Genomic DNA, 15,069 nt, shown 5'->3' with positions numbered 1-15,069 from the left:
CTCACATGTGCTGTACCAGTGTACCTTCACATGTGATGTGACAATAAAAGTGAATTGATTTAAGACTTCAAACTCAGTGCTGTAATAACTAATAATGATTAATATAATAACTATAATATTGGCCATATCATATTTACACTGACTTTAGTCTCATGAACAACATTAACTAATTGTTACTTACTAGCTAATGTTAAAATGACTGTTCAGTACAGAAATGAAGTCCAACAATCATGTTTTACAGTCCTGTGGTCTCAGCCTCAGATACTTATTAAATCACACAAAGCTCGTGTAGAAACAAACAAATGTTCTCCTTCATTTCTGTCAACCACACGTTTCCAGCTATCATGGTTGCTAGGCAACCTGGGCAGCGCCACGGAGGCTAGATCGTCCCATTTCACAAGCCTCGCACTTCCGGCCTTAGCGGTCTTTGAGTACGCGGCCCTTGAGGACCGTTGAGGCTGCGTACTTTAAGGCTGCACACCATGGATTGGGATACAGCCACAGACTTCAAATGTGCACTTGAATCCAAAAAGATAAAAAACGATCTCTCGCTTCCCCCCCCCCTCTCTTGACATGCCACTGGGAGAGTAACGACTGCCCCTCCCCCCTCTGCTCAGCAAACAGGTGGCTGTTTTGTTGCACCGTCCCTCCCTTGCTGAGAGCACACACAAAAAAACGGAGCAGGCTCCCGTTATTCACTTCAAGGAGGCGGCTCTACGGGCCGTTTTGTTTGCGACGGACCCACACACAGTATATATATATATTCTCAATCACATTCACACCACTGTCTTATATAATTTCCACTACATCAAGACTATTTTATGGTGGTCAGCTGTTTTATTGCCATGTTTTTTCCATAGTAGACCGTGCCAGCAATGCGCAATTGCGCACGGGCGCAGCTTAGAGGGAACATTGCTGATGGGTAATAAGCGAATGATTAATGCGGAAAACAGATGTTTGAGATGGGAAACTGTTCTTGAAGTACAGTGAGAGCTGTGCATGAACTGTGGTTTTTATCGTGTTGGAAGAAAAACAGCAAAAGTAAGAGGGAATTAATGGCTTTCAGCCCCGACGCGACTAAGCTAATTCTGATGCGTCGGTCCGCTCTGTGTTTACCTGTTTGTGTGGAATGCGTTTCCTGCTCTCATTTGCTGGTTGTTGAAATAGTTTTGTGAGCTTTAACCTGAGATTCTGGCATTTCTGGTAAAATACATTTATATTCAGTCAATTCGGGATTTAAAGAATCGATATCGCTTCCTTCAAGCTACTCACCTTTCTCTGTCCACCTGCACTTTCAACTGGACCACTGCCAATTCGAGGTCACGCCCAGTAGCGGGGGGACTACCGGGGTCGGCGGCCTGGTGGTGGTCGACGGCAAATAAAAAAATAAAAAAAAATAAAAAAGGTTGCTCATGCTCATGCTGCCCCGACATCAGGCAGGGCATATTGGGAATGGCATATGCACAGATGGGTTTTCTATCGTCCATTTGCTTGGCGGGGGAGTCTCTGGCTGGCTGGAGCGGCATCTGATAACCAACTCGCAAAATAAAACAAAAATACGAACAAAGGGAGGGATACAACATGAAGTGTGGTGACATTCCTTGTTGGAATGTCAAAAGAAGGAATGTTGGGATTCAGAGATTCTTTTATTGCTACGATATAATCTGCCTTATGATGAATGCATTAATAATATGGTTTACAGTATTATTTTATCAGTAATATTCCTTACAGGGTTCATATTCCATTGAATATGTTTGTCATCACATTCATTCTATGCACAGGTAGAGTTCATTTTATACACATTGCATATCTGTGCTTGTTTAGAGTTGATGTTCCATCCAAGAGGGTTTTAAGCTTCACTGGTGAGAGTTTCCAGGTGATACATGTTGAGGGTAGATGAGAACATAGCAGGTTAATTGCATGCATGCTTACAATACACATAAATCTAGCAACAGGCCTGAGCGAAGGCCCAAGTGTCTTCTGCTCCTTCTTGAGACTTGCTGCAATTTAGTCTACTTAGTAATTAATGACGAGTGTCCATTATTAGCTCTTAGAGACCCTGAAGCTTGAAGTTTATTACCGTAAAAAGGCAAGTGATATAGAAAAGAGAAGTTAGATGTCTGTTTGTAGTTATTAAGATGTACATGATGTACCCTTGTCTGTAAACAATGTATTTTTGACCTGTATTTGACGTGTACGTGGGGGCGTGATCTCTATGTTATAAAACCAGAACCCAGTGTATTTTTGTCAGAGCAAAACAGGCCATATGCTGATGGTTGTTCTCCTGTGTTAATAAACTCGCTGCTTGATTGCACTTGTCTGGTGCCTCCGTCGTTTGTTGTCTGGTCTGCAGTTGATCGATCACTGTATGTGGAGTCTAGCAGTTATCTTTGTGACAAACATAAAGGCTATTGCGGTGTCTGCGGGCAAAATTGGTGCTTGAGGGGACTTCTGAACTCCTTTCAGGCTCTTTTACTGGGTCTTGTTTCACTAGTGTGGGCTGTTATGCAGTGAAAGCAGGTGGGAAGATGTGAGGTACATTTCTTCAAAGAATTTGTTTTGGAAAAAATATTTTTTTAATTGGTTATGAGCAAAAATTGTTTATATAAAATAACTTTAAAAAAACAAAACAAAAACCCAGTTTCAACCGTAATGTGAAGTACACATTTTATTTTTTTTCCCCCCCTTTTAGTACACAACAGTCATTTTGTAAAGATTTCTCAAGCAATGATCTACCCAGAACAAACATATTTATGAACTAAACTTGAGAGATTGAAATGTACATCGTCTTAGTGCGACCTGGTAGATAAATTGTAAAACAAGTTATATATATATAAAACTAAACAAATATACAGCCAAAACAAAGTTGTCAGTGTAAGTAAGATGTGAACTGAACTGGGAACATGTTTCTCAGGTCTGGCAGAACAGTAGCTGATTCTATAATGAACAGAATAAATAATAACTGATAGAAGAAGAACTTATTTCTATCCAGTCTATTCACAGATGATCCTGCTAAAGTGGGTCCCCCAATCTCTCCTGATTCTGGACACTTGCAAGTTCTCACACCTGGAAGTCAAGCAGGTTCCGTTTCTCCCAGGATGCATCCATCTCAAAGGGGCAGCAGCAGCAGATGGGTGCCTTTGAGGGAGAGCTGGAGACAGGTATTCTGAAATTGCCAAACAAAAACCAAAAATTCAAATTTTTTGTTGTTTTTGTTGAAATTGCTAGTTCTAAGCATAAAGTCAAAATAAAAGAAAGAGGGGTGGGTTGTTTTTTTGTTGTTTTTTTGAAATTGCTAGTTCTAACATAAAGTCAAAATAAAAAAAAAAGGACATCATTAGAACAGGAAATCAACTTACATGCCTATTCATTCCTGAGAAGGTCTCTTCGCTTTCTCCCAAAGCCCTTGTACGACCTTGCAGGTAGTCTTGCTGCTTTGCATTGTCCGACATACTCCTTGTATGCCACGCCAGTGGAGATTGTTGGATCAAGGTTGATAAATCCCTCTTCCTGCTGTGTCCAGTGTCTGCTGGTGTGAGCGGGCATGTACACAGCTCTCGTCTGCAATAGGTCAGGTTCCTCATCCTCTTCAAGTACAGGTGCATCCTCTTCCTCCATCTCCAGGGGAAGATCCGGAGGCAACTTTTTCTCCGTATGGGGTTTTGGGTTCCCCATTCGATAAAGGATATCGTAGTGGAGCTTATAGAGAGTGAAGCCGAAAACTTTTTCACAAACTGACGTGGAAAGGATCCTGTACTTTTGGAGCTCTGCCTGTGTCATCTTCAGCTCCAGGAGTAGGTCCTTCAGTTTCTCATAGGACACAAAATCCTTATTCATGATAAGTCCCACTGAGCTGACCAGCACCAAGACCTTGTTCCGCGTGTGCTTTTCAGTCTTCCCTGGAATCCTCTTCATCACTTGGGGCAGCCATGGCATTCCATGCTCTCTGTACCTTTCAAGGGTCCTGGCGTAGCACAGTCCACGGCGCTCCATCTCCATGGCCACATCCCCCACTATGGCCATGGCCTGGGACTCGATGGAAGGCTCCCTGTCGTCATTATGTATCTCTACATAATCCATCAAGTTCCAAGAAGCCCGTCTTGTTCCCTTTATGTCACGGTACTTAATGTCCGGGAACCACCTGATCTTCAACTCGAGAAATCCTGCTCTCAGGCATTCTTGTACATTTTTGCCTTCCCCCTCAACAAGCTTCCTCGCCCGGGCAAAGGTGAATGGGGTCGGGAAGGAGTCTCTGGTGGCCAGGTTCTCCGTCAGTGAAGCCAGATTAATGTGTCCCTTCAGATTTTCTGGGCATTTTTCCCCTTGCAGCTCTGAGATGAAGATGCCGTCGTTCCTCCTGAAGAGGTCTTTCAGCAGCAGCTTCACAAGCTCAGGTCCCAGCACGGAAGGCTCGCACTCGAGAGTCAATGTGAGAGCAAATAGCCTCTCGATTCTTTTCATCTGTAGTGTGTCCCTTGTCCAGTGTGCCAGAGGAGGTGGGCAGTCGTCAATAGCTGCACCAGTTGCTGCACCCAGGCCCATGAAGCCCCTCATGTTGGTTGCGCTGAACTCGTGCAGCGAGCTGGTCCCCAGTGCTGCCGAGTACTGTCTGTCCATGTTGGACAAGGGGTGCCCGTATAATGCCTCCTCCAGCGCAAGCTCCAGCTGGAATGCCTTCCACACTGGGAGAAAGCCGCCTTTGCCTGTGTGCTTCTCCCCGAGTTGCCGGAGCTGGTCAGCCATATACTTTAGACAGCGAGACAGTATCTCATTCACACTTGGCTGTTCGTGTTCCCGTTTAAAGGGGACAACGAGGGGGAAGTCCCTCAGGCACTTATACAATGCCTCGCAGTTGAAGAATTCCCACGGAGAAACCAGGTCCAAATCTTCCAGTTCCTTCCCTTCTTTCCCCTCCACGATCTCTATTCTCAGGTTATAATTACCTGCTGCCTTCCTGGCCAAGTCCATCATGTGGATGTAGTAGTCCTCAGCTCTGGTGGCCACCGCCTGAACGTAATTCGGGTGGCCGAGGCCACCAGTGACGATCAAGCCACTAATGGGGTGCCGGAATGTGGACATATAATGAGTGTGTGGGCTGTCCACATAAAATTGCCAGAAGGTGACATTAGGTTTAGTGGCGATCTCTGCCAAAGGTCGCAAGATGTCCGGTGGACGCTGGTCGAGTTCTGTCTGCACGTTAACACACTCGTGCATGGACATGCACGTGAAGAACCTAGCTCTGGGTCCAAACATCCTTTCCAGTCCTGCTCTTGACCAGAAAAGTGTGGTGTGGGGGTCCAGTGGTATGAGGTTGCAGGCCACGTGCAGAGAACATCGCACGACGTCGTCAGGATTAGCTACTGTCAACAATTCAAAGGGCTCCCTTTCCTTTTGTCCAAATTTGTAGACAAAGAACCGGACTTCCAATGTTGGATGCTCCGGCAACATCCTCTTCGCTTCATCAAGTTTGGAAAGCACGAACGTTTGATCCTGCGGCAATACGTTCATGCTCCCCTTGTTGTGAATGATGGTCTTCTGCAGCGTGGGTCTGGTCAGCTCTTCCAGCGGAAGGTCTTTGAGCAACTCAACAAATTTTGTTAAGATGCCATTAACAAGGTCCACCGTGTGCCTTGGTAAGTAGTCCGTCATTGTACAGACTCTGTCCACCACCACAAGGGACTTGGGAATTACTATAGCTTCTAACTTGAATCCCCTGTCCAGGTAGGCAAAATCAAAGCCTCTTACCTTTCGCAGCACTTTTAAGCCCTCCACAGACACCTTACTAAGGTCAAAGTGTTTCTTTATGGTGTGCCAGGAGTTTTTCAGCTGGTGCATTTTGAAGGGTGCCATGTTCAACCTGGAAAAGGGTATATGCAGGCCTTTCAAGTTTTTTAGTTCAACCACCACTCCGTCGTAATCAAATATACTCCAGACAAGTTTCATGGATTCCTCAACTGTCGTTGCCTGCAATGGAATGAAAATGTTGGGGTCCAGGAGGAAATCCTCAACGCTTTGAGATGTGGCAAAAGCATCCGCCAAACCCTTCATATTTTCGACACCAATGTCCTCCATGGCTGTTGTGTTCTGGAAAAAACAGAAAGTATAATCAGGTAAGTAAAAAAGAAGTGAAAAAATGTAATTGAAAAACTGTTAAACCAGGAAAGACAAAAACAGTGTAATCATGTAAGTAAAACACATTAAAATCAAGTAAGTAAAGAACAGGAAAAAGCAATTTGCAACAGTTAAGAATATGCAAAAATATTACCTGTACTGTAAATACAGTCTTTCAAGACAGCAGATAAAAAAAAGTTGTGTGTCTTAGTTAACCAAGGCGCTGTGGTCAAAAATCCAGAGACACTGCTCCTCTGAGTTTCAGGGACTGAGCTCAGCACTCCTCCCCTTATATAGGGTCTGGTCAAAAGTTGCCGCCATAGGAAATGAATGGGTATCCCACTGAATGGGTCGTTCAGTGAATGGGCTACTGAACGACACTCACTGAATAACCCACTGAACGACCCATTGAATGAACCAGTCAACGACACCCACTGACAACGACACTCAGTGTTGAATGTTGCCATTGTGTTTCTTAAATTTGTACAGTCTTAGTTTAAGCAGTATTATCAAAGCCATTCCTTTGATCCTGAGCACCTCTAACCACTCTGTGTATGGGGAGGTTTTATTGTAGATACATCCTATCTGAAAGATCTGTTTCTTGTGTTGTAAGCTTGCTGCTTTTACGACCCTTTGGTCAGCAGGAGGTCTCACACACACACACACACACACACACACACAGAGAGAGAGAGAGAGAGAGAGAGAAGATAAGTGCACACACACACACACACACACACACACACCAAAGCAAACAGACACCAGCAGGGCAGCTGATGTGCAACTGCTAGAAAAGTTTAAAATAACTAATTGTCTGTCCTGAATCAGTCTTATTAGGTAATGTTCAAATCATTTTATCATCCCAGTGTTTTCAGTGTGTGAGAAAGTACTCAGGGCCTTCAAGTTACACACTATGAAAGGCAGCAACAAGTTTAATATTCAGAAACCTAAAGTATGTATCAGCAGCAGAATGGAGCTAAAAATAAATGTTTGTTTCAGTTCTATGAAGCTTTGAGTATTTTGGATTAGTAGCACTGCTGTGTTTGTTGCATCATATTGCTGTAATTGTTTATATGCTTTATATATACTCCCAGAAGCTGGAAGAACGGCTCTCAGCCAACGACCCTGCGTCAGTGTGGAGGGGCCTGCAGGAAATCACCAGCTACAGACGCCCCGTACCCACTGTTGAAGCAAACAAAGACCTGGCCAACGAGCTAAATACATTCTACTGCAGGTTTGAGACGGACAGACTCCCACGCCTCACCCTCCCCTCCCCAGAGACACTGCTTCAGACAATGACCCCCAACACACCTTCCACTTCTCCCCCCTTCACCCTCCCCCTCCCCAATCCAGTCTCAACGACCACCCCCACCCTCCCCAATCCAGACCCAACGACCACCACCACCCTCCCCATTTCAGACTCAACGACGACCATCACCCTCTCCAATCCAGACTCAACGACCTCCATCACACCTCTCACCCCCCTTCCCTCCACCCTGAAACTCAGAATACACACTGAGGATGTGAGCCGACTATTTCAGAAACAGAAGCCCAGGAAAGCCCCCGGACCAGACGGTGTCTCACCCTCCTGCCTCAAGACCTGTGCTGAACAGCTGGCTCCCATCTTTACTCGCATCTTCAACAGATCCCTGGAACTGTGTGAAGTTCCCTCCTGTTTCAAACGCTCCACCATCATCCCTGTTCCCAAGAAACCCACCATCACAGGACTGAATGACTACAGACCTGTTGCCTTGACGTCTGTGGTCATGAAATCCTTTGAACGACTGGTGTTAGCCCATCTGAAGGACATTACAGGCCACCAGCTGGACCCTCTGCAGTTTGCCTACCGGGCAAAAAGGTCGGTGGATGATGCAGTGAATATGGGGCTGCATTACATCCTGCAACACCTCGACCGCCCGGGAACTTATGCCAGGGTCCTGTTTGTGGACTTTAGTTCAGCTTTTAACACCATCGTGCCTGAACTTCTCTCTTCCAAACTCTCCCAGCTCAGCGTGTCTCCAGCTACCTGTCAGTGGATCACCAGCTTCCTGACAGACAGAAAGCAACAAGTGAGGCTGGGGGAGATCACCTCTGAAACTCGGTCCCTCAGTATTGGTGCCCCTCAAGGATGTGTCCTCTCACCACTACTGTTCTCCCTCTACACTAATGACTGCACCTCCAAGAACTCAGCTGTAAAACTCCTAAAGTTTGCAGATGACACCACCATCATTGGCCTCATTCAGGATGGTGATGAGTCTGCATACCGGCAGGAAGTTGAGCGGCTGGTACTCTGGTGCAGTCAGCACAATCTGGAGCTGAACACTCTTAAAACTGTAGAGATGACAGTGGACTTCAGGAGACATCCCTCAACTCTGCCCCCCCTCGTCATATCAGACAGCCCTGTGTCGACTGTGGAGATCTTCAAGTTCCTGGGTACCACCATCTCCCAGGACCTGAAGTGGGAGACCAACATCAACTCCATCCTTAAAAAGACCCAGCAGAGGATGTACTTCCTGAGACAACTGGGGAAGTACAGTCTTCCACAGGAGCTGCTGATCCAGTTCTACACTGCAGTCATTGAGTCTGTCCTGTGCTCCTCCATCACAGTCTGGTATGGTGCAGCCACTAAACAGGACAGGAGCAGACTGCAGCGGACTGTACGGGCAGCAGAAAGGATCATCGGCGCCCCCCTGCCCTCCATCCAGGATCTGTACCTCTCAGGAACCAGGAAACGGGCAGGGAAAATCATCACAGACCCCTCACACCCTGGACACAGACTTTTTGATCTGCTGCCCTCTGGCAGACGGTACAGAAGCCTGCAGACCAGGACCACCCGACACAGGAACAGTTTCTTTCCCCTCGCCATCTCCCTTCTAAACAGTTGAACTGTCACACTGCTCCCACTGCCAGACTGCAACTGCACCTTATGTACATTCTGTAGTATTCATTCCACCTCATTTCATTTCTGTATTTTATGTATATACGTTTAGATTAGTTATTTAAAGTTGGTTTACACAGCTTTGTGTATGTATGTGTATGCATGTGTAATGTATATATAGATAAGTGTGTGTGCGTGTGTGTGTGTGTGTGTGTGTGTGTGTGTGAGATTTACATTGCTGTGCTCGAGAGCCACCATCTACCGGAACCAAATTCCTTGTATTTGTCTGCACATATACTTGGCCAATAAAACACGATTCTGATTCTGATTCTGATATTCTGAAGTAAGTTGATCTATAGAGTTACATCATATTCTATAAGCATGTTATGTGTTTGTATACTTTCTGCCCAGTTTGACCCATTTAGCAGAAGTCAGCTTGTTCGTGTGCTTTTTTTTTTCCTTCACTCTTTTAAAGTGGAATTTGGAAACTTCAACTATAACGAAACCAATGTAGCTTAAAGGAAAAGGGGTGAAGTATTAGAAATTCAGTTTTTAAGAAAAACTACATTAGAAATCAGGAGATCAGCTTGTGCGCTCTGGAGATAAGCTGTTGTGCCTCTGCACGTTAAGTTACAGTCAAAATTAATTTAAGATAACCTTTATTAGTCCCACACGTGGGAAATTTCTCTGGAGATCACCGGGTTTCAGTTGAACCGCGTACAGAGGTTCTCATGTACTTTTGTTAATGTTCTTGAATGAAACAATTGAATTAAAATTTTTATGAAATTTAAAAAAAAAAAAGAAAACAGAAGTGAGCCTGTGTAAGGCTCTGATATCTATTCTGTATGACTTAAAGCAGTTATGACATGGTCTGCTTTTCTCACCCAATAAAGGAATATTTCATATATCAGTCTACTCTTCATTTTACCAGCAACAGTTATCACAGCTCGTACATTTGCTTTTACACATATATGTAAGCATTGAGCCAAATTTAGTAATAGCAACATACTGAAGGAACAATATTTGTCTCTTATATATAATACATGTATATATACACTGTCAAAGATACTTGTCTTTGACTGAAGATTTAAGGTGATAGGACATATAAACAACTACAACTTGAATCTTTACTGGAGCTCATTATTTGACACAGAGTTCACTCACATGTGCTGTACCAGTGTACCTGCACATGTGATGTGACAATAAAAGTGATTTGATTTAAGACTTCAAACTCAGTGCTGTAATAACTAATAATGATTAATATAATAACTATAATATTGGCCATATCATATTCTGACTTTAGTCTCATGAACAACATTAACTAATTGTTACTTACTAGCTAATCTTAAAATGACTATTCAGAACAGAAATGAAGTCCAACAATCATGTTTTACAGTCCTGTGGTCTCAGCCTCAGATACTTATTAAATCACACAAAGCTCGTGTAGAAACAAACAAATGTTCTCCTTCATTTCTGTCAACCACACGTTTCCAGCTATCATGGTTGCTAGGCAACCTGGGCAGCGCCACGGAGGCTAGATCGTCCCATTTCACAAGCCTCGCACTTCCGGCCTTAGCGGTCTTTGAGTATGCGGCCCTTGAGGACCGTTGAGGCTGCGTACTTTAAGGCTGCAGACCATGAATTGGGATACAGCCACAGACTTCAAATGTGCACTTGAATCCAAAAAGATAAAAAACGATCTCTCTCCCCCCCGTCTGTTGACATGCCACTGGGAGATTCTCAGTCACATTCACACCACTGTCTTATATCAGTTCCACTACATCAAGACTGTTTTGTGGTGGTCAGCTGTTTTATTGCCATGTTTTTTCCATAGTAGACCGTGCCAGCAATGCGCAATTGCGCACGGGTGCAGCTTAGAGGGAACATTGCTGATGGGTAATAAGCGAATGATTAATGCGGAAAACAGATGTTTGAGATGGGAAACTGTTCTTGAAGTACAGTGAGAGCTTTGCATGAACTGTGGTTTTTATCGTGTTGGAAGAAAAACAGCAAAAGTAAGAGGGAATTCATGGCATTCAGCCCCGACGCGACTAAGCTAATTCTGATGCGTCGGGTCCGCTCTGTGTTTACCTGTTTATGTGGAATGCGTTTCCTGCTCTCATTTGCTGGTTGTTGAAATAGTTTTGTGAGCTTTAACCTGAGATTCTGGCATTTCTGGTAAAATACATTTATATTCAGTCAATTCAGGATTTAAAGAATCGATATCGCTTCCTTCAAGCTACTCACCTTTCTCTGTCCACCTCCGCTTCCAACTGGACTAGTGCCAATTCGAGGTCACGCCCAGTAGCGGGCGACTACCGGGGCGGTGGGCTTGTTGGTGGGCGGCATCATGGGAAATAAATAAATAAATAAATAAATAAATAAAAGGTTGCTCATTCTCATGCTGCCCCGACATCAGCCAGCGCATCTTGGGAATGGCATATGCACAGATGGGTTTTCTATCGCCCATTTGCTGGGCGGGGGAGTCTGTGGCTGGCTGGAGCGGCATCTGATAACCAACTCGCAAAATAAAACAAAAATACAAACAAAGGGAGGGATACAACATGAAGTGTGTTGACATTCCTTGTTGGAATGTTTGAAGAGGGAATGTTGGGATTCAGAGATTCTTTTCTTGCTACGATATAATCTGCCTTATGATGAATGCATTAATAATATGGTTTACGGTATTATTTTATCAGTAATATTCCTTACAGGGTTCATATTGCATTGAATATGTTTGTCATCACATTCATTCTATTCACAGGTAGAGTTCATTTTATACACATTGCATATCTGTGCTTGTTTAGAGTTGATGCTCCATCCAAGAGGGTTTTAAGCTTCACTGGTGAGAGTTTCCAGGTGATACATGTTGAGGGTAGACGAGAACATAGCAGGTTAATTGCATGCATGCTTACAATACACATAAATCTACCAACAGGCCTGAGCGAAGGCCCAAGTGTCTTCTGCTCCTTCTTGAGACTTGCTGCAATTTAGTCTACTTAGTAATTAATGACGAGTGTCCATTATTAGCTCTTAGAGACCCTGAAGCTTGAAGTTTATTACCGTAAAAGGCAAGTGATATAGAAAAGAGAAGTTAGATGTCTGTTTATAGTTATTAAGATGTACATGATGTACCCTTGTCTGTAAACAATGTATTTTTGACCTGTATTTGACGTGTACGTGGGGGCGTGATCCTCTATGCTATAAAACCAGAACCCAGTGTATTTTTGTCAGAGCAAAACAGGCCATATGCTGATGGTTGTTCTCCTGTGTTAATAAACTCGTCGTTTGATTGCACTTGTCTGGTGCCTCCGTCGTTTGTTGTCTGGTCTGCAGTTGATCGATCTCGCTTCACAAACAAACACGAAAACAGCAGACATTATGATACAGACTTAAAATTTGCACCGATGTTTTTTCGAAATTCTATACACGAAAAGTGAGCGCGAGAGCCCTCGGTGCGCCTGCTCGCTGCTGAAGTCAAAGTAAACTTTATTGTCATCTCCGCTACATACAGTACAGTATATAGAGAGACCAGTGCAAGTAAACAAACAATAAATATAAGAAGAGTAAGAAAATAAATATAGGTACACTTTATGACCAGGGGTAAAGGGATCAATAACAAATTAAAATTTATAATCACACACACACACACACACACACACACACATTCCTACTTACATATAAAGGTTCACACATATACATACAATGCCTTAGAACCATGTGGACGTTGCTTTGCTGTGTTTTGTGTGAACTATCTCTCAGTAAAAGGCAGCGAGAGGAGGCTGGATCGATCGATCGCTGACTGTCTTGTTTTCATTCATGATGAATAAGTCTCTAGAACTAGCGGGGTTTGTGGGAACAGACCCAACATTTATTTGGTGCTTCGGAGCCGGTGTTGAGCCAAAAACTGATTGTCTGCCCAAAACTGATTTCCGGTATTTGCCAAAAACTGATTGCTCGTATTTAAACTGCTATAAGTAACTTGTTGGGCTATAATATGTGAAATATATGTCAAATGCATCCCTTATGGATGACATAAAAATCATCTTGAGCCACAAACAACATTCGTGTAACAAGGTAGAAGCCGCTGTTGTGCCACAACACCGGAACCTAACACATCGCATCCACCGCGAGGAGAGGGAGAGGACGCCACCGCAACGTCTGGGATGATTGACGGAAAGCCCTGGTGCCTTGATGCTTGTCACCAGGCCGTAAAGTTTGCGTCTGAACTCCCCTCGGGATGGATGGCGATTGACGGGATACAGAAACTCTTCCCATGAACGGAAACAACACGAACAGTAAGTACAGAAGGCCTTAGAGAGCGGCTACGTGACCCTGCGTTGACCGCAGGTACGGGATCGCGCTAGCCGCGTGAGAGAGACGCAGGCTTCTCCGCCGTGTGGGGCGTGGAGACAACCTAGGTTCGGTGACTCCGCCGTGAGGAGTGTTCGGAATCTCCGCCATTTGGGGCGTTTGAGAGTTTTCAACAGAGAGCGCTGGCTGTGCGTGTAGACGCAAGCGATAGGCCTATGTGTGTGTGTGCGGGCCAGACGTGGTCTGCGTGAGTGTGGCTGATTGTTGTCTTGTGTGAGAATAAAATGTGTAAGGCTGCCTTAGAAGGGGATGTAAAATTTATGGAGAAATATTCACCGGGCAGCATGCAGTATGTAAGTTGTTGGTGTAAGAAATATGGATTTGAAGGGATATTAGTGGAAGTTCAGTGTAAAATGCTTGTAGAAAGAATAACTGTAAGTGCAGCAGGTAAAACAGGGACAGCTAAGCAGAGGAAGGAATTGCAGTTAGCAGTCGCTAAGTTGTGGCTGGAGCAGGCTCAAAAGAGAAAAGAAGCACAGAATGTTAAAAGAGCAATATTATAAGCAGTAGTTGTGAAACCTGAGGATGAAACCACAGCTCAATCCACTGCAACTACTCTAGAACAATACCGTAGAAAAGCATTAGAAAGAGCCAGAATGTTAGCAGAAAGAAGAGCCAGAGAAGAGCGTGAGAGGCAGAGGTGGAGGAGAGACTAAAGGCTTAGTATGGAGAGGCATTAGGAGCAGCATTGAGTCCAAAACAGACTAGGCAGGAGAGGAGACAGAAAGGAAAGAAAGTGAACATAAACGTTGCAACCACATATCCATCCCTGACACAACAGAAAAAAAAAACATATGGTGTTTAAGTCTGCCTTGGAAGAGGATGAAATACACTGCAAAGTTTTATTCGGCAGCACGTGGTGTGTGGATCATTGACGAATGAAGTGAAATTGTGCTCTAAGCAGAAGTGAGTGTGAGTGTGTCTGACGTCACGGTGTGTGTGAAAAGGTATCCAGCTGGGGCAGACGTGATTCTGCAGGTCACCTGCCCAGTGGACAAAGAAATAACATAGTTGTGTGGTGAATGATAGCACGAAGAGTGTTTGGTGTTTCTCAGCCTGAAACAGCTGTAATGCTTCTTTCTGTTTATGAGAGGGAGAGAGAGAGAGAGAGAGATGTGTGTGTGTGTGTTGTTTTAAACAGTGATGAGAATCTGATTGGATGAATGTTTGAGATTGATCTAGCTGTTGATTTGTCTTTTGTTACTAAGTTGAGCCTGCCAGTTGGGTTGGTACGATTTATCCCCCTGGCATGAAGAACACGTGTCATGACTTAAACAAGGCCTTTCTTTCCTTTGCTTTCCTTTATTTGCTTTCCTTTCTTTTTATTTTGTTACTTTCATGGTGCACTGAAAGTTTCGGTTGATGATCTCTGCTTGAGCAGATATGCACGATTAGAACAGAAGCGCTATACGACTCGTCGTCGAGAAAGCTGTTGCAAAAGTGAGTTTCTCCAAAAATTAAAATGGGCTTGGGAGAAAGCCACTTATTTTGGACAATCAGAAAACAAGTCCCTGCCAAAAAGGATTCAGCGACGTAATCCAGTCTAAATTCTTTTTTTTTCTTTTTTTTGAAATGACATCATTGCTGGCAGTAGAAACTTATTGCGTCACGAGAGGTTCTACTGTCAGCAAATAAAAAATGAGTGGAGTGACATTGCTTAAGGAAAGTCACCGATTAAATTGTGGAATAAATTGGGATGGTTAGGATAC

At 44.1% G+C, this 15,069-nt stretch overlaps 1 protein-coding gene across 1 annotated transcript; it reads right to left on the bottom strand.

The window, feature by feature from the left end:
* Positions 1–3,025: 3,025 nt before the first annotated feature.
* LOC120433130 lies at positions 3,026–6,082 on the bottom strand. Its single transcript, XM_039598732.1, has 2 exons — positions 3,360–6,082; positions 3,026–3,166 (listed from the first exon to the last, which is right to left on the bottom strand). The coding sequence occupies exon 1, from the start codon at positions 6,070–6,072 to the stop codon at positions 3,364–3,366; it is 2,709 nt and encodes a 902-aa protein (XP_039454666.1). The 5' UTR covers positions 6,073–6,082; the 3' UTR covers positions 3,026–3,166; positions 3,360–3,363.
* Positions 6,083–15,069: the final 8,987 nt, after the last annotated feature.

Source organism: Oreochromis aureus, linkage group 15 (genome assembly GCF_013358895.1).
Source record: "Oreochromis aureus strain Israel breed Guangdong linkage group 15, ZZ_aureus, whole genome shotgun sequence".
NCBI classification, from domain to species: domain Eukaryota; kingdom Metazoa; phylum Chordata; class Actinopteri; order Cichliformes; family Cichlidae; genus Oreochromis; species Oreochromis aureus.
This window is presented reverse-complemented; position numbering and strand designations above follow the sequence as displayed.

Excerpts from the sequence above, each read along its gene's own strand:
- LOC120433130 (XM_039598732.1), bottom strand. The coding sequence starts at position 6,072 with ATGGAGGACATTGGTGTCGAAAATATGAAGGGTTTGGCGGATGCTTTT.